Raw genomic sequence first — 25158 nt, 5'->3', positions numbered from 1 at the left:
GAGGCAGGGAGGCTTAGATAGGGGGTGGAGTCCTGGGGGGCAGTTAGGGGCAGGGGTCCCAGGAGGGGGCAGTCAGGGGACAAGGAACGGGGGGAGGGTTGGGGGTTCTGGGGGGGCGGGAAGTGAGAGGGGCAGGGGCGGGGTTAGGGCGGGGCTCCTCCCGTCCTCTTTTTTGCTTGCTGAAATATGGTAACCCTACATGTGTTAAGATTCAGAAGTCCCAAGTTTGATCTCTGTTGCTAATGAACCCAGCCAGGGATGTGGTGACTGTGTATGCCATGGGATAGTCCAATGATCTGTTGCCCTCAACAATTGATACAGCAACTCATCCGTGTCCCAGCCCTCAGGTTTTTTCTCACAGGTCACCATGTCCTTTTATTGACAGATGAGCCAGCAGGGAAGCTGGCTAGAACACCAGTGACAGAAGACTTGCTCCAAATCAGATTCACAGCAGCATGAAGAGTTTCAGAAATCTTTTGCCATGGTTTTGCAGGAGGCAAAGAAGTGTTTTGTTACCTCCCCCTTAGCATTTCAAATCCGAATCACCCAAACTGATCTGCTTAATGACCTGCTCAATCCAAGCTGTTTGCATTCAGTGACAGAATCATGTATTTCTGTGAGGAATTTTCAAATTGTTTCCGATATAAGATCACTTGCATCTAGACAGCATTGTTTGCCGTTATGGCAGGACCATCAGTTCAAATGGAAACAAATGCAGAGTCTTCTCTGTTAGAGTTTGTCTGTGATAAATGCTACAGCTTTGGTTGTGGCTCACTACTATACATTTTGTATCTAGTTTCAGAGAGCATGGGGAGGACTGAGAAGAAATAGTGGTTGATATCAATTTTGCAATAGTCTTCTAGGGTGAATCAGAATTACAAAAAATAAATAAAAAGAATAACTTTTACTCACTGTCTAGCTTGCCCTTTTCTTTTAGTTTTGCAAAGTTCTGTCTTATCACCTTATCTTAAATGTATCATTTGGGAATTTGGTTCTCTGCATTTGTCATATGCACACGGTGTGCTGCAGTGAGTTACAGGAAAACCAAGGTCTTCGACTACCAAAGCAGAATTTTCAGCCATTTTAAAAAGAGCACATTATTCAGAAATACATATCACACACAATGATACTAAAAAAGAGCAGCAGTCTCCTGGCAGCCAAGCTCCAAGATCTTGCAGGGTCTTCACTGCAAGAAGTACTGAGCAATCTCATTCTAACTCCTGAAGGGATCCAATCCTACTAGGATTTGACGCACAAAATTAAAAGAGATTTAGAATTAAAGCTAAAGCTGACATGCAATCCTTGTCCTTACCTCCCCCTTTCCCTGTTGTGCCCAGTTAGTTCAGGAGTAAAGAACAAGTGTATACACTAGGTACACACCAATAGATACATGCAAATATGCCTTCAGACAGTTTATTAAAAAGCTCACTATGTACGTAGGCAGCAGAAATTCCTTTTGAATTGTGTCTATGTACAACAAGGGGATCTGAAGTCTCCATCAGTCCATTATATCAGACCAGAGCTATTGGCCTTATCCAGTTATAGCAAGGAAAATTAAGTAGTTGTATTTATTTGTTGTCCGCTTACTATTATTAAGCTCTATCCTATACAGAGAAGTGGCAAGTAGCAAATATTGTACCTATTTATAAAAAACTCCAAGGCAATCCTGGTCATTAGAAGCCAGTGAGCCTTATTTTAACATTAGAAAAACTGGTTGAAACAATAATTAAAACTAGAATGATAAGACACATTTGAACAGGGATAGACCCTATTTACAGAGGTACTGAGAACATTCACTTTCCATTGATTTCCTGGTACAGCAGAACCTCAGAGTTATGAAATGACCAGACAGCCACACACCTTATTTGGAACCGGAAGTATATAAATCAGGCATTCGCAGAGACAATAAAAAAAGTCAATACAGTACAGCACTGTGTTAAATGTAAACTACTAAAAAAAATAAAGGGAAAGCAGCATGTTTCTTCTGCAAAGTTTCAAAGCTGTATGTTCAAAGTCAATGTTCAGTTGTAAACTTCTGAAAGAACAACCATAACATTTTATTCAGAATTATGAACATTTCAGATTTACAAACAACCTCCATTCCCGAGGTGTTAGTAACTCTGAGGTTCGACTATACTTCTGAAAATCAAGCTTGATGTAATGGAGACAAACCAGCATGGCAAAGAATCGTGCCTTTTTAGTGTACTAGAATTCTCCAAGTAAGTCAATGAAATAATGGATAAATTAGAATGGGTTGATAAAGTTTTTTTGGACTTTCAAATAGCCTCTAACAGAGTTCCTAACAGGAAAATAATAAGGAAGGAGTCATGCAGTGAAAGGGTAAGTACTGTCACACATCAGAAACTGGCAGTGAGATAGAAAACAAAGAGTAGGAATAAATGGTCAATTTTGCTATGGTAATAGATTAATATTGGAGTGTAATGTGACCAGCGTTTTTTATATATATAATATATATATATTAGTGCTCTGGAAAAGGAGACTGTCAGTGAAGCAGCAAAATCTGCAAATGATAAAATTATTTAGGTTAGCCAAAACCAAAGAAGATTGTGAGGAACTTCAGATAGATCTAACAAACCCAGGTGTTGACAAATGCATGGTAATGTGCATTAGATGGAATGTTTTGAAATATTTTCACATGTCACTGGGTCCTAAATTAACCACAGCCATTCAGGAAAAAGTCCTTGACATCACTGTGAGCAGCTCAATGTGCACCGACAGTCAAAAAGCAATCAGTATTGTACAAAATATTCTATAAATGTATTTAAAATTATACTAAAATCATAATGCCATTATATAGATTGATGGTATAACCTCACTGGGATATGGATTCAGTCCCAGTCACCCCATTTCTAAAGAGAGAGAGCTGAAATAGAAGGGGTTCAGAGATGGGAATGGAAAGAGTTCTGTAGGAGTAGAATTTAACTGGGGCTGTTCAGTTTAGAAAGGAGATTAATAAGAGGCATATGACCGAAGTATGCAAAATGATTGCAGGTATAGAGAAGTTAAGCTATGTATCCTCTCATAATACAAGGTTAAAAGGCCATTCAGTGAAATTGAAAGGCAAAAAAGTGTTGAATGGATAAAAGGAAAGATTGTGGAACCTAATGCCACAAGACTTTGCTGAATCCAAGAACTTAGAATTCAAAAAGGATTAGAGATTCATACCATCATCAATAACATTAGATAAGAAAGATAAACACATATGCTTCAGGGCCTATAACAACCACTAACTTACATGATTAGGAAGAAACTCCCTCTATAGGCAGATTTTTCCATAAATTGTCCACTATGAGATTTCATATACTTTTCTCTGACGCCTCTGGTACTGGCAAACCAGATACAGGACTAGAATGAGTACTGGCCTGATCTAGAATAGCAATTCCTATGTTGTTCCTAAATTCAATTTGAAGTGTGTATCAGGCTCACCTATGAACTAATCCCTCAACTGCACAGTAACCCATTCAGTAGAAACAATGACTAGGGTGGGATGGGGTGTGTGTGTGTGTGGGGGGGGAGATGGGACTCATTGACAAAAACAAGGGGACAAGTGCCTCTCCTTTCCATCATTAAGGCGGGTTCACCTTTGGGTTCAGCAAAATTCTTAGAACCCAGTTTTATAGGGAAGGATGAGATCTGGTTTACATATACATAGGCTTAATATAAAATATTAATACAGTAACTCCTCACTTAAAGTCGTCCCAGTTAACGTTGTTTTGTTGTTACGTTGCTGATCAATTAGGGAACATGCTCGTTTAAAGTTGTGCAATGCTCCCTTCTAACGTTTGGCAGCCACCTGCTTTGTTCACTGCTTGCAGGAAGAGCAGCCCGTTGCAGCTAGCTGGTGGGAGCTTGTAACCCTATCAGTTCCCCCTATCTGCTCCCCGCTCCCCTAAGTTCCCTGTGCTGCAGCCGCCCAGTAGGCTATCAAGGCAGTTCAGCTGTCCCTCCCCCCGCTGCCATGTGCTGCTCCTGCGCGCTGCCTGGGAGCTGCTCCCAGAGACCCCTTGCTGTGCATTGGCGGTATCACATTGGTAGATGTGCAGGTGAACGAGCCCCTGATGGTATGGCTGATGTGATTAGGTCCTATGATGATGTCACTTGAATAGATATGTGGACAGAGTTGGCATCGGGCTTTGTTACAAGGATAGGTTCCTGGGTCAGTGGTTTTGTTCAGTGATGTGTGGCACTGCTATGGGTACCCGCATGGCCCCACAATATGCCAACATTTTTATGGCTGACTTAGAACAACGCTTCCTTAGCTCTCGTCCCCTAACGCTCCTACTCGCACTACATTGATGACATCTTCATCATCTGGACCCATGGAAAAGAGCTGCTGCAGGGACAGCAAGCTGGGGAGAGTCCTCTCTCCCTGCTGTAGCCCTGGGGCAGCCTGCACCCCAAACCCCTCACCTCCAGCCCAAGCCCAGAGCCCAAACCCCCAGCCAGAGCCCTCACCCTCACCCCAACCCTCTGCCCAAGCCCCTCATCCTCAGCCCCACCCCCCAGGCCACCCCCCCCGCCAGAGTCCTCACCCCCCGCATCCCAATCCTCTGCCCCAGCCCTGAGCCCCCTCCCACACTCCGAACTGCTCAGCCCTACCCCTACCACCTGAATTTTGTTATGTGCACCAATATGGAGGTGATGTGTCACTCATCACCTCCATACTGGTGCACATAAAATTCATTCCGCACATGTGTGGGAAAAATTAGAGGGAACAGTGATCAAGGCATTGCCTGGCACTTCCTTCCAAGACAACTTTTCCCTCCACATTCCTATTACACCTTAAAATATCTGCCCCTTCCCCATCCTCTATATGGGGACTCAGAGTGCTCTGTGAGCAGGGTAGCTCATAGTGTCCGATTCTTCACTGCCTGCCTTGCACCCCCTGTCTTCCTTTAAACCTATGCAGAACGAGTGTAAAACAGCTGGAAAGGTCTGATCTGGTAGCATTTTTTACTCTTTTTGCACAAGGGGAAGGTCAAAGAAGAGTCAAGCCCATAGTCTCTTTTATTTGTTCCTCACACTACACCACACACTGACGCTGATCCCACCTGCTCAATGAGTGGCAGTCACTTATGGGTACTCTATACACAGCTCTCACATGATTCAGCAGGACATTTATCATCACTGTGCCCTGCACACGGTAGCAAATTAATAGATGCTTAGGTCTTTATAGCAAGAACACAGTATAAACCCCGCTTATGAGACAGCTCCTGGTGTCCGACACCATCAAGTGGTCCAGAGACATCTATACGGAGCACATCACGGGACACCGTCAATACCACGTTGAGTAATCAAGACCACTGACCAGGGAAATAATCCACTTCCTTCCCTGATGAACCAAGGGACGCACCCACCCATGTACTTATTTGTGACACTGATACTGACTTGGACGCTTTATACATTCCATGGGTGGCGTACCCGAGCCCATTTATCCACTGACGCTTTAAAAAACCCCGCAATCCAATCTGGGTCTATGCTGGTTATGTGACATGTATGTATCTCGTGATTCTTGTAACTGATACCTGTAATCCCTCATAACTCAAGCCGGACCCCAGATGTACAGTACCTTCTCTCCTAACTTGTGTATATTTAATTTTAAACATTAACTTTAATAAAATTTTTATTTCTGTGGAAATCCTATTCATTTCCTATTAATTATACTATAATTCAGTAAACACAATCTTTTAATATTGTTTTTTAAAAAGTGCTTATTGATTTAAGCAGGTTGCAGAGGTGTGTGTGTGGGGGGGGGAAGAGGCAGCAGACTATTTGCATCTTCTATTATGCACAATGGAGGTCAGCAGTCATAAATCAGCCTATGTGGTGATCTCAGTCCAGCTCTACCTTTCTGGCAGACAAATGACCACACAAATACCCTCATTAAAACTGCACTCCTGTTAATTCTCAGAGAGTTTAAGAACTGAGTTTATCTTTTACCCATCCACTCCAATGTCCTGTGCGGTCGGTATGTTCACATCATGAGGGTGTTTGTACTGAAGCCAACACACCTGCGACAGTCTGGTCAAGTGTTCATGTAGCTGAAACCACCAAGAGTTTCTCTGCCATTGAGGCAAAAATGACCAATGAAACCTTGCAAAAGGCCTGTTTCGCTATCACATATATCCATCCACCCCAATCTCCCCCTTTCTGTTGGTCTTGCATTTCCAACTGTCTCTCTGGCATCTTTTTCATGGCTGACCTGCTGAGACTACCGCTTTCTCCTGTACACTACACGTTTTTGGACTATTCTAACTTCTAGGAAAATGCCAATAATTAAGGTTAAGCATTTGTCATTGTTATTTTTAATAAAAGTCACGAACAGGTCATGGGCAAGAAAACATTCATGGAAGCCCATGACTTTTACTAAAAATAATTGGGGGGGGGAGGGGGAGAGAGAGAAGAGAGGGAAGAGGAGCTGACCACTAGGGGGAGACTGATAGCTGTGGGGCCCCCACCCCAGGGCTGAAGTGGAAAATGTCACAGAGGTCTCAGTCACAGAATCAGTGACAAAAAACTTATCCTTACCAATAATCTACTAGCGTTTCTTATGATGGGCTCAGTGTGGGGGCATTTCATAGGCAGTCAGAGTGATGTTTGTGTTAAGGAACAGCAGTAGCATTAAAACATCACCAGGTCGCCTGCTATTCCCCTGGCTTCTCAGGATTTCAGATTCTCACTTTTAAAGGTTTTTGCTCTTACTTACATTTTTCTGCTTCCCATCTCATTCCTTTGGTCAATACAAGTTCCATTCTAACAGCTCCCTTTTCAACCTTCTCCTACTATGGGCCTGATCCAGCAGATCCAATCAACAGGTTCTCAATCACTTAAATGGATGTTGATTAAGCCCTAGACATATTATTAATTTGGGTGGAGAGCACAGGTTGATATAGTAGAAAAATGAGGACTGAGAAACAGTTCTTATTTTAGAAACAGAGACTGGCCTAGAGGGGATTAGATGTTACTGAACTGCACTGGACCTTTCTTTAACTACCTGATTGCTACTGAACATTCCAGGTATGCCCAGGTATTGGGTACTACTAGACATTCAGATCAACATACCTAGTGCATCCCAGTTTTCCACTGTTTCTTAATAGAACAAACAGTACAGCAAATGCAATGGAAGATCAGCAACCGCAGAGTAGTTTAATCCTATAATCATCTCCACAGTAAACACACATACAGTTCTTGGGTATCACAATGGGAGTTCTACATCCATGTCTAAATACAGACTTTTTGCCTTTCAGTGAAGTGATTGAATCATCTACTAGCATCTTCCCGGACTGCATATTAACGCAATAGGATACAGTAAGTCCTGAAAGAAGAAACAAAATAGAAAGACCTTTTCCACTAATGCTCTAGCATTTTTAAAATGAAGATGGATATTCGGCTTGCTGCTTTCAATGACATTAGTCAACACTTACCCTATCAATATATTTACACATAGAAATTCCCTCATGTGGAGAATATTACTTCCCTCTTTCCCTGCTGTCTTTGTTTCTTTAACTGGCCCTCGGGGAAAAAAAAATGTATAATAGCAAGGGGGCAGGATGAACTAGGTTTGAACTTTTAATAGGTACTTGCTGAATGAAGCTCTACTGCACGAAGTTATTAATGTTCAAAGCAGTACATCAAAGTCACAGATAAGCCTTGGAAGTCAGAGCTCAGGAGTAAGTCTTCAAGATTCCCCACTTGAAGCAGCTTTTCTATGTGGTACTACTCTACTATATTCCCCATCTGTGCTGCTCCTCCAGAACGCCAAAATACAGAGGAAAACAAATCTGGAAGAGAAATTCTTCCCCGGCTTTAGTAACTAAAAGCAAAGCTTTATCTAATGTGTCAGACCTTTACAGGCAACTATGGTACATACTGACACTTCTAATCAAATATGGATCCTAACTGACAGCTTTGAAAATAAGGTTCTCTTATCAGTTGATCCCAGATAAACACCTAAAAATGTTGACTGCTCCTGATATTCACCTCATCATGTGACTCATGTCTTCTGTGATATGTCAGACTTAATTCTTTAAAAATTCACTCTGAAAAATAATTACCCTTTTATCTGCATGTAATGGTTGTCACTTTTGTTCAGTTTGTTATGATTCCTAGTGCTTCACTTTGTAACATTAAATATTTGTTTTACTAGATCTGGTTATGTCAGTGAAGACATGTGGTCTCTCCCCTCTCCCCTTTTAGTTTTGTTTGAAAAATTTTACAAGTCTAATGATTGCATTTGTCCAAGTTTACCAAATAGAATATTCATAGTTTTTTAGAGAGGCACACTGAAGAGACTAAAATATCACTGTCACTTTTTCAGAGGTTTCTTAACATTAATGTTAATACACATCATGGAGGAATGACAGTAGAAGTATGCAGTAGTACTCCATACCACACCATATGCCATATAGAATCTAGAGCAAGATAGGTGAAGCAAAGCTAGCCCACACCTCATGGCCAACTCGTATCATAACCGTTTATATTAATGAGGCAGTTTCATCATGTTCAAAGTACAATAAGTCTTCAAATAGCAAATGAATATGCCTCTAAACCAAAAGGGCAATAAATGTTGGCATTATTTCTGATGACTGATCCTTCCATGTTTAGAGAGAAGGTGGGTGAGGTACTGGAATATCTTTTACTGGGCCAACTTCTGTTGGTAAGAGAGACAAGTTTTCGAGCTACACAGAGCTCTTCCTTTCCCAGACCTGAGGAAGAGCTCTCTGTAGCTTGAAAGCTTGTCTCTCTCACCAACAGAAGTTGGTCCAATAAAAGATATTACCTCACTCACCTACCTTGTCTCTCTAATATTATGGGACTGCCATAGCTACAACCACCTTTCACGTTTAGGAACTTGAACCAAAATAGAAACTAGGGCAGCTCAAGCCATAGCTTGGGGCAGCTAAGCCCTACTCTCTAAGAGTATGTCTACATAGCAACTAGATACCATGGCTGGCCCATGCCAGTCAACTTCAAGTAGCGGGGCCCAGGCTGTGGGACTGATTGATTGCTGTGTAGACTTCCGGGCTCAGGCTGGAGCCCAGGTTCTAGGACACTGCAAGATAGGAGGGTTCCAGAGCTCAGGCTTGAGCCCGGAAGTATACACAGCAATCAAACAGCCCTGCAGCCCAAGCTTAAGGAGCCCGAGTCGGCTGGCATGGGCCAGCCACGAGTGTCTAGTTGCTAAAGAGGCATTGCAGCCCAGTACATGCTGTAAGATTCCTCCTTTTATTAATTTTTGCACTGAATCCATTTCATTGGGTTAATCCTCTAGGAAAATAACCTGCCAGAATCAGTCTGTTCACTTCATTTTATGCCCTGCAAAAATAAAAGGCTTTTCCTGAGTGGCAGAGCAACGATTCAGTCAGTAAATGCAGTGACAGTTTGAAGTTAGCTACAAAGTCGAGTGATGAACACTTCCTTAATTATGTGCAATGACACTGAAATAAATGCTTGGTTAAAGGGGCTGGAATGACAGCTCTTGGTATGAAGGTCTCTATTTTTGCAGAGCAGAGGGAACTGCCACACTAATCACATCAATAGTCCATTTATTCTGTCCCCAACAGATGATACTAGATGATTCAGAGAATAATATAAAGCCTCCCTGACAGCCAATTAAATAATAACCTCCCTATCTGAGAAGTTTCTTCTTAACTCTAAGCTATCACAGGTGGTTTGTATCCTGAAGCATAAGGATCGGGGTCAGATTAAGCCCCCTTGTAGTAATAGCCATACCAGCCCTTCTCTAGTAGCTTCTGCAGATTTTAAACTTTTATTTAATAAAAAAAAAAGTAAATTTCTAACCCTTATGGCTGCAAAGATGTTCTGAACTGAGGCAGCACTGAAACTGCAGAGAGACACAACTGCTCTATGCCCTGTGGCCCTGCTGTTGCTATAAATAGACTATACATTCAATGTCTGCTATAAGAGTGAGACTTTTTGTGTGGAACCTTGTACTGTCAGTATAATAAATAACAAATCTAATCCTGGAAAGTTCTGCTTTTCTATGGAAACTTGAATTCCTGACCTATTTATGTAAAAGGCTTTTATCACTCTCTGCAAGCAGGCAGCACTTATTTGCTCATGACATTTTCTTCTAAAAATCTGACTAGCTGGCACCCTGGATAATATGCTCAATGCTGGACTCTTGATTACTCTACTACTGGAAGATGAGTTGTAAAATTGGAAATATAAACCTGTTAGCAACACGTCAGAAAAAGCATCAAATGAAACACTCCATTGACTTCTTTGTAACAGAATGTCTTGAACATCAGGCAAAAGTAAAGTGGCTAGGTCTCAGAGATCTTCTTTATAAGATGTTATCCCGTGCAGTTGGGGACTCAGACACAAAGTATAATCCACCTTATAAAAAGGTAACTCTGATTTATAAGACTTTTATCACCCAGTTCTACAAAACAATGCAAAAACAAACAAAAAACACTAATAAAATCAAACAATTTCCAATCTCCTTCTAGGTTAACAGTTAGACATCCTATTTACATTACTGTTTTATGTTTTAAAGGAGAACACACACTGATTTGGCAAGGCACTTACACATGCTTAATTTTAAGCATATGATTAGTTTCACTGACTTAAAGTTAAGCACATGCCCAAGTGGTTTGCTGAATCAGGACCATATTCTCAAGAGTTAAAAAAACATGGTTCTGATTCGTCTTTCATAACTATTTAGCATTGGAACAATTTCCTTGAGTCCATTGCCCTCATCCTTTCCCCTCGCTCCCTCCCTTTGTCTGTTTGCATCTGCTGGCTGCCCTCTTATTAAATTGCCAAGTATTAAGCTTGTATCTATGCGTTGTAATGAACCTCCTCCATCTCACTGGACTTAGCACTTCCTCCTCCGGTGGTAGAGAGGCCTGGGGTAAATCAGCCCCCTTCTAGACAGTGTTTCTCTTTCCCCTCTGTGTTTACATATCAGTATTTTCAAGGCCTCAGTGCAAGCCTAAGAAGAAAGGAAACAAATTTACAAACACAAAACCAAAAGGGGATACCCCCTCACTGGGCAGAGGGTGTTCTGCTGTTGGCCCCAGGATATTAGTCCTTTCTTTAAACAGGCATTCAATTTTAGTTGTTTCCCCTATGAGGAGAGGGGGCAGCCTCTCATCCTGGAGAGGCCTATCTCCCTACTGCCACTAGCCATGCAGCAGCTTGTTTCTCCTCCCTCCCCCCAGAGGAGGGGTTTTAAAAGGTCTCAGTCAGCCCTTAATTGGACTCAGGTGTCCCTAATTGACCTGAGGTAAACCCTTCTCAGCTTGTAGGCAAAATGGCCATTACCATTCTAGGGCTAACACACCATTTGAGGAGCGGTGGGTGCTGTCCGGGGTTCTCTGCTCAGTGTCCCCTTCAGGTTCCCTAGTTTTGGCCCTTTGACCCCCGCACCTGTTCCCATTATTGCCTTTGTTGTCCCCCCAACTTGGTTGGGTTCTGGGTTCAGTAGCTCCTCCCTGGGCTGGGGGAGGGGCTTTTAGCAGTGGGCAAGCTAGTGCCCACCCACGTCCCGTGCTCAAAAGGACCAAAAGAGGGGTTTTAAAAGGTCTCAGGCAGCCCTTAATTGGACTCAGGTGTCCCTAATTGACCTGAGCTAAACCCTTCTCAGCCTGTAGGAAAAAGGGGCCTTTACCATTCTAGGGCTAACACACCATTTGAGGAGCAGTGGGGGCTGTCCGGGGTTCTCTGCTCAGTGTCCCCTTCAGGTTCTCTACTTCTGACCCTTTGACCTTCACACCTGTCCTTGCTTTCTTTTTTGTTGTCCCTTATACTTATTTGAGTTCCAGGCTCAGTAGCTCCTCCCCTTAGGCTGGGGGAGGAGCCTTTAGCTGCGGGCGGGCACAAGCCTGCCCACTTCCCAGAACCCAATAGGACCACCCTCTTGCAGCCGTCCAGCCTGACTTTGTCACACCACAGACTAGTATAATCCTATTCTTTCTCCTTTCATTTTCTCAAGTCCAACATTTGTTGTATGACAAGCAAAAATATTCAAGTGCAATTAAATTTTGTCATTCACAGTAAGTGTAAGTTGGATGCACAGTATTTATTCCGTCTGTGGTTCAGAATATACACAAGGAAAGTAGCAATGTTCAGTGATCATTATTTCAAAGTAACACCAAGGATACTATTTCATACAAATCTGTCCTTTTGCCATCACTGGCTTGACTCCTCTCACCTACACCAAAATGACACCAGTTTAACTACACTGGCTTCATGAAGTGACTCCTAATTCTGATTTACACCAGTGCAAATGAGAGCAGAATCAAGTCTTTTATTTTTCCATTTGTTCAGACAAATAAAGGGCCAGGTTCTGCTGGTTTAAATTAGGAGTCACTCCACTCAAACCAGCTTTTCCCCAACAGCAGCAATCTGTCCTGTGATTTGTGATCAGCAGGCAGTATACCCAGACTTATGAAAATTGTTTGCAGCATTCCAGAGAGCAGGAGAGTGGGAGTAAATCATTACATGTATGCATGTGCCTCTGTTTCAAAACAGAGTAAGGCTGATCACAGTTCTTTTGGTGGGCTAGTGTCCTGCCAGTGTCCATTGACAAGAGGCAGAACATGAAGGCTTGGCAATTTAATGACCAGCTTGAATGCCAGTTTGAATGTTTTCTCTTCCCTGGATGGGGGAAGGGCAGAATTAGGTTGACCAGACAGTAAATGTGAAAAATCAGGACAGGGGTGGGAGGTAATAGGAGCCTATATAAGAAAAAGATCCAAAAATCGGGACTGTCCATATAAAATCAGGACATCTGGTCACCCTAGGCAGGATCAATATTTGTCTTAAGTAGGATCACTGCTTGGGTTGGAGAACTCTGGATACAAGCTGTAGGAAGTGGAGTGGGTGATTCAGTAGGGTGGTTTCTTTCTCTCCAAGTCAGTACTAACCAATCCCTCATCATGGTCTGGTGTGGACTTTTTTTGAACCATGTAGACTTAATCTATGCAGGTATCACCAGATAATAAGCAATGTGTTTTTTACTAACACTAAAGAATGTTTCCAATTCCATTTTAACTCAGAATCCAGGGAATTTGAAAAAGGAAGGAACCTGACACTGTATGAAACGAAAAGAAGCAGAATATTTTATCTAAGAAACATTCCTTGTGTTCCTGAGATTTCTTTCAGATTAAAAGAATGCCAAGACCCCAGAGAAAGCAAGACCTGTCAAGTGATGAAGCTTTAGCTTGATGCACTTCTGCAAATCACTGTAGGGTTTAACCATGCATTATGTAGGCAGCTGATTCACTCAACTCCATAAACCAAAGGCACTTTCACATCTCTCTCACCTTCTGCATTTGTATGGATTAGCTAATTACAAAAGACCCTTCCAAGTGTTTGAAAAACAAATACCAAACCAACAAAGCGAGGAATGAAAAGCTAAGGCTTCTTACGTCCTTTGATCTATGTTTGACATGTTTCATGACAATGCTGCTGTCAGTGATAATTCTTTGCAGCAGCAGAAGGGACTCAAACATTCTTAGAGTACAGGGTGCACCATTAGTTAAATTTAACTGGAAACATGAATAGGTCCATATTCTACACCAGGGGTCAGCAACCTTTCAGAAGTGGTGTGCCGAGTCTTCATTTATTCACTGTAATTCAAGGTTTCGCATGCCAGTAATACATTTTAACATTTTTAGAAGGTCTCTTTCTATAAGTCTACAATATATAATTAAACTATTGTTGTATGTAAAGTAAATAAGGTTTTTAAAATGTTTAAGAAGCTTCATTTAAAATTAAATTAAAATACAAAGACCCCCAGACCGGTGGCCGGGACCTGGGCAGTGTGAGTGCCACTGAAAATCAGCTCGCATGCCGCCTTCAGCACGCGTGCCATAGGTTGCCTACCCCTGTTCTATACTGAGAAAAGTGGTAGATTCACTCCTTCATTCAGCCTATAAAGATTTCTCCCCCATTGCTGAGTACTCCATCTCAGCTAGACAGTAGAGCCCCAGGTTAACACTAGAAACTTTTGCTGGTATAGCAATGTTGGTCAGGGTCTGATTTTGTTATGATGTTTATATACCAGCAAAAGCCCTACCACAGATGAAGTTAAACTGGCATCAAAGTGCTTTTGCTGGTATAATTTTTTTGCTCAGATCTGGTCTACACTTTCAAGTTTTGCCAGCATAGCTATGTCGGTTCAGAGTATGAAAAAACCATACATCTAACCAACATAGCTATGGCAGCAAAGGCCCTAATGTCAGAAAAATCCTTTTGCTGCTACAGCTTATTTTGTTTAGGGAACTTGTTTGCTGGTATAAGCTGGATCTCCACTAGGATTGTTTGCCAGTATAGCTATACACAAACACTTGCTACTTAACTATGGATTAGTCTTAAGTCTGAAATGTAATGACATTTGGACAGGAAGACACATTATAATTTTTTTAAGGAGTCTGGGCGACAGCTGCTGCAGGGTAATGTGTAACCCTTTCAGTTTGGTATGATCTGCATTTGTATCTATTTTAGGTTTACACTGAAACAAAGTCCAAGCTTTCAACCCATTCCCTGGTGGATGTTTGCCCATATCACACAATAACATTATATTTTATATGTTCTAAGTGCTGTACAAACACTTAGCCACTAACTGTTTGTGGTGCATTCACACCCTAAGGACTAGAACGGGCCCATTTTGCTAGGCACTGTGCAAAACACAGGAAGACACAAATCCCTGCCCTGAAGAGTTTATAATCTAGTTTGAAACAAGATGCAACACATGAGTGTAACAAGCAATGGGGGAAAGAGGATAGTTGGGAGGGCGGAGGAGGGTGTCACGATTGCTGCACTAGCTGCATCTCTGTTCCCTCTTCTAGCCTCTCTGAGTTCCCCTCTTCAGATGTTGGGTCTCATGTATACCTTTACCTTTTCTGGGGTGTAATCCCACAATTGTCCCAGTGTCAGACCAGTTCCCAGCCTACAGTACCCAATGCATCAACCATAATATGATTATTCTGCATCAACTCCAGCATCTGTTTCTTCATACCCCTATCCTTTTCCAAGCTCTTCCTTGTCAATTCTCTGTTCTTCTCCTTCATTAAGGAGACCTTCCCTCCATCTGTCTTCTTATCCCTCTTCTGGACTGCAGACATGAGGTCCCTAAGCTTGGAGATAAGATGTTTTCCACCTTACTTCCACTTTGTATAGAACCCCTGTACCAATCCATGGTTGGTGGTGGACTAGGAAGGTAGTGGGGTTGAGTGAAGCAGAGGGTTAGTTAGTAATGGCATGTGCACCTGTGCAAGCCAGTCGTGGGCTGGGGCCCTGGGGAGAGTGGGTGGATAAGGTCGGCAGGGGTGGCAGTGGTCAGGTTCATAATTGCACATGCATCTCTGAAGACCATCTGTACTTTGGAGGATGTTACCCCTGAGGCATATTGCCAAAAGGCAGAGAAAGCCAATGGGCAGACCAGCAAGATATGCAGTGCTGCTATTCACCAGAATGGTCCCCCCAGACCAGTCTGTAGGAGTGGAAGGACTACCCTGTTTATACACAAGGCCCCAAGAAGGCTACATTGCCTTGCATCATTTGTGTCTAAATGCAGCAATACCTTTATCTTAATTTTTTTTAATGACATCTGTAGATCAGCACAAAGTGCACTGCAAAATAAATAGATTTTTGCAGGGATTGTTGTGAACCCAAGAGATTAACAATGCTGAGGCCAGGCCAACACTCAAAAGTTAGATTGACCCAGCTATGTGGCTAAAGGGTGTGAAAAATCCACACCACTGAGTGATGCAGTTAAGTCGTCCTAACCCCAGCGTAGACTGCTCTCGGTCGATGGCAGAATTCTTCCATTGATCTAACTACGCCGATGGGCAGGGTCGGCTCAAACTTTTTTGCTGCCCCAAGCAGCAAAAAAAAGTGCCGCCCTGCCGTAACACCCCCCCCCCCCCGCCCCCCCCCCCACGCCCCCCCCCCCCCCCCCCCGCCGCTGAACACCCCCCGCCCCCCACCCAGCGCTGTGCTGCTGAACCCCCCCGCGCGGAGCGCCGCCGAACACCCCCCGCCGAAAACCCCGCCGAGCGCCGTGCTGCCGAACAGCCCCCGCCCCCCGCTGCACTGCCGAACACCCCCCGCCCCCGTGAGCGCCGCTGAAACCCCCGCCGAGCGCCGCACCGCCGAAACCCCCACCGAACACCTCCGCCCCCCACGGAGCGCCGCACTGCTGAAGCCCACCCCCTGTGGAGCACCGCGCCGCCAAACACCCCCCGCGGAGTGCCGCGCTGCTGAACCCCTCCCCGCGGAGCGCCGCGCCGCCGACCCCCCCCCGCTGAGCCGCACTGCCCCCCACCACCCCAAGATTGGCTGCCCCTTAACAGGTGCCACCCCAAGCACGTGCTTGGTTGCCTGGTGCCTGGAGCCAACCCTGCCGATGGGAGAATCCCTCACATTGCTGTAGTGACCATCTATATTGAAATCCATATTGAAACAGCTGTGCTGCTGTAGCGTTTCAAGTGTAGACAAGCCCTGAGAGTCTGACTGAAAATATCCATGAACGCTTTATAATCACGATGCATTTTGAAATGTCTCACTTTGGGAAATATACTTCCTAAATGCTAAGGTAGCTAACAGCTCAGGGAATTGCTCAAACTGTGAAGCAAAATATTTGTATTGTCTTTTCTCTGCTAGTAGCTGCTGTTTCAATAAACATGCCTGCACAACAATGTATTTGCTTTTTAACCCCTATGGTGCTGCTAGCTTGAGTGTGGATGGGATGGGATGGGATGGGATGGGATGGGGAAGAGGGGGCAGCGGGGAGCATTGGTCATCCAGGGGAGAGAGAGAGAGAGAGAAAGAATGCTAAGCAGCACAGGAAATTGGGTGTGGGGGTGGCAGTTTAGCTGATACCTGTGGGATTTCATATTTCAGAGAAATAACATCAGTGAAGATTAAATTCTCTGCAGTGGGAACCATTTTGAGCATGTGGCAGGGTGGGCATGGAGAAATAAAAGCCAAGAAGGCTCAGAAAGGCTCCCAGTTCACATCTGTCCAAGTCGACAGTGGCCTTGGGGTCCCCAGAACAAAAGTTGTTTCTACTCCCCCCCTATGCAGTTGCACTGCAGCAAAGCATGTAATACTGGCAGGAGAGGTGGTCTCCCCAGGATTCTCATGCTGGGTGTTTGCCTGGGTTCTGGGACCAACCCCCAACATTCTCTCCCCCTCAGGCTCTTGCATAGGGAAGACATCCTGACTTTCTGGGAATCTCCTCCATCCTTGAATCCTGTTGGGGCTCAAGGGCCACAACCTCTTGGGTGCAATCGATGCTCTCCAGGAAATACTTGGGTTTGGTAGTAGCCTCCTTGGCCATAATCCAGTCCAGCTCACAATAGTAGGGGCCGGAACTTGCAGTGTTGCCAGTGGTCTTGGTGCTGTCCTTGTTTTTTTTTATAATTCTGCCAGAGCGCCTTTCCTTTGCTGCACCACTGCAACTTGTCTGGGGAGTGACCCATCTCTGTCAGCAGCTTTGATATACCCTGTTATATCTTGGCATTCTAGTGGGTGCTTTTAAGGCAGGATTGGACTGTCTCCTCCAGGGCCAGCTCCAGGCACCAGCGCAGCAAGCAGGTGCTTGGGGCAGCCAACGGAGAGGGGCGGCACGTCTGGCTTTTCGGCAGCAGGTCCCTCTGACTCTCTCAGAGGGAAGGATCTGCCACTGAATTGCCGCCAAAGAACGAACAGCTTTTTCTTTTCCTTCCTCCCTCCCGCCCCCCTTTGAAGCGGCAAAAACACTGGAGCCGGCCCTGGTCTCCTCTTCCCAGATCTCAAGGGGATTCAAGATCTCTGCATGGCTCCATGCAGAAACATGAGACATGGCTGTTATAATGCTGAGAAGGATATCTGACTTCAGGAACATGTACTCACAAATGCGGGATACCTAGGTGCATGCCCAGCATTTAAATGGGGAGATAATATCCAGTCAATAGGGCCCCAGAGCAACAGAAGGCATACAGGTAAACAGACAGGTCAATCCAGCTGTGAGACAACGGGGTGCGAGATAGCAGTCAGAGGACTGCCAGAAGTGAAAAAGTTAATCTGAAATACAAATGCATCCACGCAAAGCTTTTTTCTAGACTAACTCAGCTCAAAATGGATTTAATCCGCTTCCATAGCAGACTATCCAATTCACAGACAGTCACCAGATAATTGGTGCTGTCCAAGGGTGATGTCGTGGTCGGAGTCTGCTATAGACCACCAGACCAGGGGGATGAGGTGGACGAGGCTTTCTTCTGGCAACTAGCAGAAGTTGCTAGATCGCAGGCCCTGGTTCTCATGGGAGACTTTAATCACCCTGATATCTGCTGGGAGAGCAATACAGCACTGCACAGACAATCCAGGAAGTTTTTGGAAAGTGTAGGGGACAATTTCCTGGTGCAAGTGCTGGAGGAACCAACTAGGGGCAGAGCTTTTCTTGACCTGCTGCTCACAAACAGGGAAAAATTAGTAGGGGAAGCAAAAGTGGATGGGAACCATTAGATGGTCGAGTTCAGGATCCTGACACAAGGAAGAAAGGAGAGCAGTAGAATACGGACCCTGGACTTCAGAAAAGCACACTTTGACTCCCTCAGGGAACAGATGGGCAGGATCCCCTGGGAGAATAACATGAAGGGCAAAGGGGTCCAGGAGAGCTGGCTGTATTTTAAAGAATCCTTATTGCGGTTGCAGGAACAAACCATCCCGATGTGTAGAAAGAATAGTAAATATGGCAGGCGACCAGCTTGGCTAAACAGTGAAATTCTTGCTGATCTTAAATGCAAAAGAGAAGCTTACAAGAAGTGGAAGATTGGACAAATGACCAGCGAGGAGTATAAAAATATTGCTCAGGCATGCAGGAGTGAAATCAGGAAGGCCAAATCACACTTGGAGTTGCAGCGAGCAAGACATGTTAAGAGTAACAAGAAGGGTTTCTTCAGGTATGTTAGCAACAAGAAGAAAGTCAAGGAAACTGTGGGCCCCTTACTGAATGAGGGAGGCAACCTAGTGACCGAGGATGTGGAAAAAGCTAATGTACTCAATGATTTTTTTGCCTCTGTCTTCAAGAACAAGGTCAGCTCCCAGACTACTGCACTGAGCAGCACAGTATGGGGAGAAGGTGACCAGCCCTCTGTGGAGAAAGAAGTGGTTCGGGACTATTTAGAAAAACTGGACGTGCACAAGTCCATGGGGCCAGATGTGCTGCATCCGAGGATGCTAAAGGAGTTGGCGGATGAGATTGCAGAGCCATTAGCCATTATTTTTGAAAACTCATGGCAATCGGGGGAGGTCCCGGATGACTGGAAAAAGGCTAATGTAGTGCCCATCTTTAAAAAAGGGAAGAAAGAGGATCCGAGGAACTACAGGCCAGTCAGCCTCACCTCAGTCCCTGGAAAAATCATGGAGCAGGTCCTCAAGGAATCAATTATGAAACACTTAGAGGAGAGGAAAGCGATCAGGAACAATCAGCATGGATTCACCAAGGGCAAGTCGTGCCTGACTAACCTAATTGCCTTCTATGATGAGATAACTGGCTCTGTGGATGAGGGGAAAGCAGTGGATGTGTTATTCCTTGACTTTAGCAAAGCTTTTGATACGGTCTCCCACAGTATTCTTGCCACCAAGTTAAAGAAGTATGGGCTGGATGAATGGACTGTAAGGTGGATAGAAAGCTGGCTAGATCGTCGGGCTCAACGGGTAGTGATCAATGGCTCCATGTCTAGTTGGCAGCCGGTTTCAAGCGGAGTGCCCCAAGGGTCGGTCCTGAGGCCGTTTTTGTTTAATATCTTTATTAATGATCTGGAGGATGGTGTGGACTGCACTCTCAGCAAGTTTGCAGATGACACTAAACTGGGAGGCATGATAGATACACTAGAGGGTAGGGATGGGATACAGAGGGACCTAGAAAAATTAGAGGATTGGGCCAAAAAAAAACCTGATGAGGTTCAACAAGGACAAGTGCAGAGTCCTGCACTTAGGATGGAAGAATCCCATCCTCTGTTACAGACCAGGGACCGAATGGCTGGGTAGCAGTTCTGCAGAAAAGGACCTGGGGTACAGTGGACGAGAAGCTGGATATGACTCAACAGTGTGCTCTTGTTGCCAAGAAGGCTAACGGCATTTGGGGCTATATAAGTAGGGGCATTGCCAGCAGATCGAGGAACGTGATTGTTCCCCTTTATTCGACATTGGTGAGGCCTCATCTGGAATACTGTGTCCAGTTTTGGGCCCCATACTACAAGAAGGATGTGGAAAAATTGGAAAGAGTCCAGCGGAGGGCAACAAAAATGATTAGGGGGCTGCAGCACATGACTTATGAGGAGAGGCTGAGGGAACTGGGATTGTTTAGTCTCCAGAAGAGAAGAATGAGGGGGGATTTAATAGCTGCTTTCAACTACCTGAGGGGGGGGGTTCCAAAGAGGATGGAGCTCGGCTGTTCTCAGTGGTGGCAGATGACGGAACAAGGAGCAATGGTCTCAAGTTGCAGTGCGGGAGGTCTAGGTTGGATATTAAGAAAAACTTTTTCACTAGGAGGGTGGTGAAGCACTGGAATGCGTTACCTAGGGAGGTGGTGGAGTCTTCTTCTTTGGAGGTTTTTAAGGCCCGGCTTGACAAAGCCCTGGCTGGGATGATTTAGTTGGGAATTGGTCCTGCTTTGAGCAGGGGGTTGAACTAGATGACCTCCTGAGGTCCCTTCCAACCCTGATATTCTATGATTCTATGATAATTAAAAAAAAATTGTATCATTTGGACACAAGGCAGTTTAATGTGAAAAAACAACAAAACCTTCCCCTCTACACAAACCCTTAGTTTTCTGGTGTGCCAGCTAACTTAAAGCATAGTGAAAAAACCCAGAACTCTTAGTTAAAGTAGAATAGGTTTCCAACCTTCTTTTAAATTGTGTTTTCACACGACAAATCTCATACTGCCAAAAACATTACTCAAACCATATACAATTTTCTTTAAAAAAATTAGACTTCTGCTATTTCTTCTTGTATTATTGCAGCAAAGTACGTACATATAAGAAAGCTCACATGAAAAAATGAATTTCTGATGTGAGAAGTGTGGAAAATAACTCTGAAGGGATTCAGAACTTGGCACCATTATCACACTCTGAATCTGAGTCAAACAAGCAACAAGGAAAAAAACCTCTGCAATGATCTTTTTCCCTCCTATAATTGGTAGGAAGAGGAGGAGGAAGGAGTTATTCTCTTGCCTTTCTTTCTTATAAGTAATTTCAGACATTGTCTCCCACCATCCCCTTTCAAAACATGCTTCTCTTTAGCAGCTATTTATGTATCAGGGCAAGCTTTTAATTGGCTTACTGTCTGGCCAGCAGCCTAAATACTCTAACTGGGCCAATTATCAGTGCCTTATAGTGTACAATTGATCCTTCCTTCCCAGAGAGGTTTTGTCTAGTGTGATCAAATGAAAAGGGTATTATCTTTTACCCAGTCTCTCTTGCTCTGTGCTACCTTACCGGAGCGACCAGCAAAGGATTTTACTGGGTCAAAGCTAAAATCCAATTAAAATAAACCACGTGCAAAACATGGGGGGAAACAAAGCATAAACTGTAATTTTCGCTATCCATCTTAACTGCCTTGCATAGAGCACATGTCCTAACAGAAACCTACTGATTAATTTTGTTACAGACAGGCTCAGTGAAATGGCAGGTTTCTAGCATCCCTTGCACTTATTGTAAGGTATCCTATCTAGGCTGCTTACTTGTGAAGCTTTCAAGGCAGAAAAAGCCGATTGTCTGAAAACAATTGAACTTACTGGCTCCCTGGCCAGGTTGGATGTTCATCTAATATAGTGAGTTATCACAGGACGCTAGGGCTTGCCAGAAAGAAAGAAAAGCTTTAAGAAACTGCACATCACATGATTAGCTGCACTGCTGAGAGGTCACTAAACTGAGTTGCTCCCTGTTCCTCTTCCCAGAGACTCCACATTCTTATTAGACCCAGAGATGATAGGACAATTGGAGCTTCTCAATGCTTCTCCTTATCTGGCTGCAGAGATTGTAATTGGAGAACATTTAGCACAATTGAGCACAAAAAGGCACTGAAGCTGGGAGACTGCGCATATGTGAAAATGAAGTCTGGCATGTTTAAAGGCACAGATTCATTTAGCAACATGTAACTGGGGTAATTTACTTCAGCAGAAGATCCTTGAAGTTATAGCTCTTTGATAGGTGAAGTGTGGAGCACAGGACCACTCCTCAGGGCTACAAGTGTTTTTAATCAGTTACAAATGCCACCTAGTTAATTTGACCTGAAGAAGAGCTCTCCGTAAGCTTGAACGCTTGTCTCTCTCACCAGCAGAAATTGGTCCAATAGAAGATATTACCTCATGCACCTTGTCTACTTGGTTAATTAATTTCTTTATTTCTCCATCATGGCTCAGTATTTATTACTATATAAGTTTAATGTGCTGTGAGGAGTCAGAGAGACAGTATATAACAGAATCTGCTCTTACATAATGCCCTTTAATGCAGAGCATCACCAGACACTTCATAGAGGGAGTCCAGTCATTCTCTGGAGGGCTCACAGAGCCATCAGTTTCCCCATTTTATTCTACCTCGAAGACCTCAAGTTATAGCAACTTTCACTCCTACAGAGGGGCCGGCAGTGGCTTGCTCCAGAACTCATCAAAGTCACTCCTTGTCAAAAGGGACAGTGAGGGAGAAAATCCTATCTCCCCATTCCAGGGCTGACAGAAAATAGGGAAATCTTCAGAACACTGTGGCAAAACGAAAAGGGAGGAAAGACATTAAGATGACGTTTTTCAAAGCTGCCTAGGGGATTTGGATACCAATTAGGAATTGGCTATCCGTGTCCCTTAAGTGGCTTTGAAAATCTAAACCTAAAAATCTCAGTGGAGCCACTTGTGGAAGGAGGTGAGAAATGCAGGTGAAACAAAGAAGGATTTGGCAAAAAAGGAAAAGGTTGTTAAGTGAAAAGAGAAATGTTCTAGGCTGAATTATGTACATACAAGAGTTATGTGAGGACTGCCGTTAAATGATATTTCCCAGCAGGATAGGCAGTTTGAGGGGAAAAATTACTTTGCCGTTTGATAGTACTGGAAATCAAACTGTCAAAGCTGTTGTAAGGTACATTCCACAATGCTGATTTATTTTAATAAATTTAACAGCTTGTTCAACCACCCTTACGTTAACACTTAAAAAAATAGGACGTTTCTTAAGCAACTTGAAAGTCAGTAGTTTCCATTGCCTTCTACACCCTCCTTTTCTCTGTAGCTGGAGAAGGTGTCCCAACATTTTTTCTGATGTAGCATGGGATCATGCAGTAGGGAAAATGTTGAGAACCATTGCTACAAAGAAAACAAAAATGGTACATCAAATTTTGGCCTACTATGAACTCTTTAATGCTGAAAGCCTTTAGACTTAGAAGTGCTGGTACACACAATAAATATGAAACAGAATAGTATTAAACTGATAACTCTAAGTTATACCATTCCATTCAGTTGAACTGTCCAGCTTTAAAAGGAGTCGCTGTGAGTTGTAGTGATATCTTTGTCATTTATCACAAAGTCCTCTGCCAGTAAATCAGATCTTTGTTATTAAGCTTTCATCTGCTTCTGTTGCTTACGCATAGAGCCAGTTACCTTAACTAGCTCAAACATAATATAAGCCGGGACAGCTCCGTGTCTAATTTCAATAGATGCATGTGCTTTTACTGTGTCTGTATTTGGCCCATAATCCTCTGTATGTGGCGTGACATTTGGTTGCTTTGGAGATGATTATGATGAAACAAAATGAGACCTGTGACTTGATGCCAGACAAACTGCTGGAGTAGGTAGCAGATAATTATTTAAGAAACAAAATCCTGTTCTGATTCAAACTCTCTTAATAAAAAACACGAGGAAAACTATTACAAAACAAAATGCTGTCCATGAGCTGTCAGCTAGTCTACTGTTATCTAACATAAAGGCACTTAATTCTCACACACTCTCCTGTTAGGTTACCTGTAATCTCATTCTCTTCAAGGTTGATGGTTTCAAGAGCCTTCAAAGTAGTCAACTGCTCAGGAAAGTGTCGAAACTTGTTCCTGGACAGGTTGATGACCTTCAGATGTAACAGGGTTCTCATCTCTTCAGGCAGGCGACGCAGATAATTCCCTTCCAGGTTGAGTTCTGCAGTTTGGGTGGGAATGGAGGCAGGGGAGAGACAAAGTGACATCATGAAAACTTTAAAAAAACTCACAACCCCAAAACCCACCATTGCTGCTGCTTCTGTGATTTCTTAGTGACAAGGGAGAAGGAAAAACATATTTTTTGTCTGAGAAACAACCAAATCCATCCTTTATTAGATTATTATATATGTGGCCTAATCCATGGTAGGACTAAATTCTTTTGGGCTAAATTGTGGCTTTTAGCCAACCACAGCCTTACATTGTGAGAGGTACAGAGCTGCACTGCCCCAGGGTAAGCACCAGGAGCATTATGGCTCAAAGAGGCAGGTAGCGTCACTGAGTGTGCCTCTTGCATGGGGAAATAATCTGAAACTCCCCTTGTGAGGCATGCAGCATACTCTCCTCAGCACAGCCAGCCAGTGGAGCTATGCCTCTGACATCACCCCCACATTTCTCCCACACACTTTTGGAAGAACAGTTCCTAGAGGGGAACAGCCCTTCTGCTTGGTGGGTGACTGGATTGTGCAAAGGAGAGTTCTCTTAATCCTGACTTCACCACTTTGTGTCCATGTAGATGCTGGCCACAGTCTAGCCCTTTGAAATCTTGTCAGCAACTGCAACCAGGCTTCTCATTAAGGGGCCAGTTCTGCCACCCTCCATGTCACAATGAGCAGTACCTTATTTCATGTGCAGTGCCACAGATTTCAGTGGGGTTACTTGTGGAGTGAGACATATTCATTGCAAATAAAGGGAACAGAATCAGTCCCTAACAGATTCCCTCACTAGAAATCCTTCTTCTATAACTTCATAAGAATTTCACCATGGAACAGCATAAATTCCTATGCATTAAGAGGCGACTAATGCTCTGAAAGATCTGATAGTGATAACAATTTCCAAAAAAGAACGTTATTAAGCTGCAGTTAAAGGTGAGAGTATATATCAGTGATTTAAGGATAAAGTGCCTCACTAGAACATTGGGTAATTATTAGAAACAACAAATAGTACC

The 25158-nt window shown here is 43.8% G+C and overlaps 1 protein-coding gene across 6 annotated transcripts in view; it reads right to left on the bottom strand.

Moving 5' to 3' along the window:
• LRRC20 (leucine rich repeat containing 20) overlaps nt 1-25158 on the bottom strand; it is a 181078-nt gene that overhangs the window by 47522 nt on the left and 108398 nt on the right. For 5 of the 6 annotated variants that reach the window (XM_034776309.1, XM_034776310.1, XM_034776307.1 and 2 more), the window contains exon 4: nt 23986-24153. In XM_034776309.1, the coding sequence (XP_034632200.1) occupies nt 23986-24153 (168 nt within the window). Of the gene's footprint in view, nt 1-23141; nt 23332-23985; nt 24154-25158 lie in introns of those variants that run through there. The other variant, XM_034776313.1, reaches the window with a different exon arrangement.

This window comes from Trachemys scripta, chromosome 7, assembly GCF_013100865.1.
Source record: "Trachemys scripta elegans isolate TJP31775 chromosome 7, CAS_Tse_1.0, whole genome shotgun sequence".
In the NCBI taxonomy this organism is placed as follows: Eukaryota; Metazoa; Chordata; order Testudines; family Emydidae; genus Trachemys; species Trachemys scripta.
The sequence above is the reverse complement of the archived record's forward strand: the minus strand, read 5'-3'. Positions and strand labels throughout refer to the sequence as shown.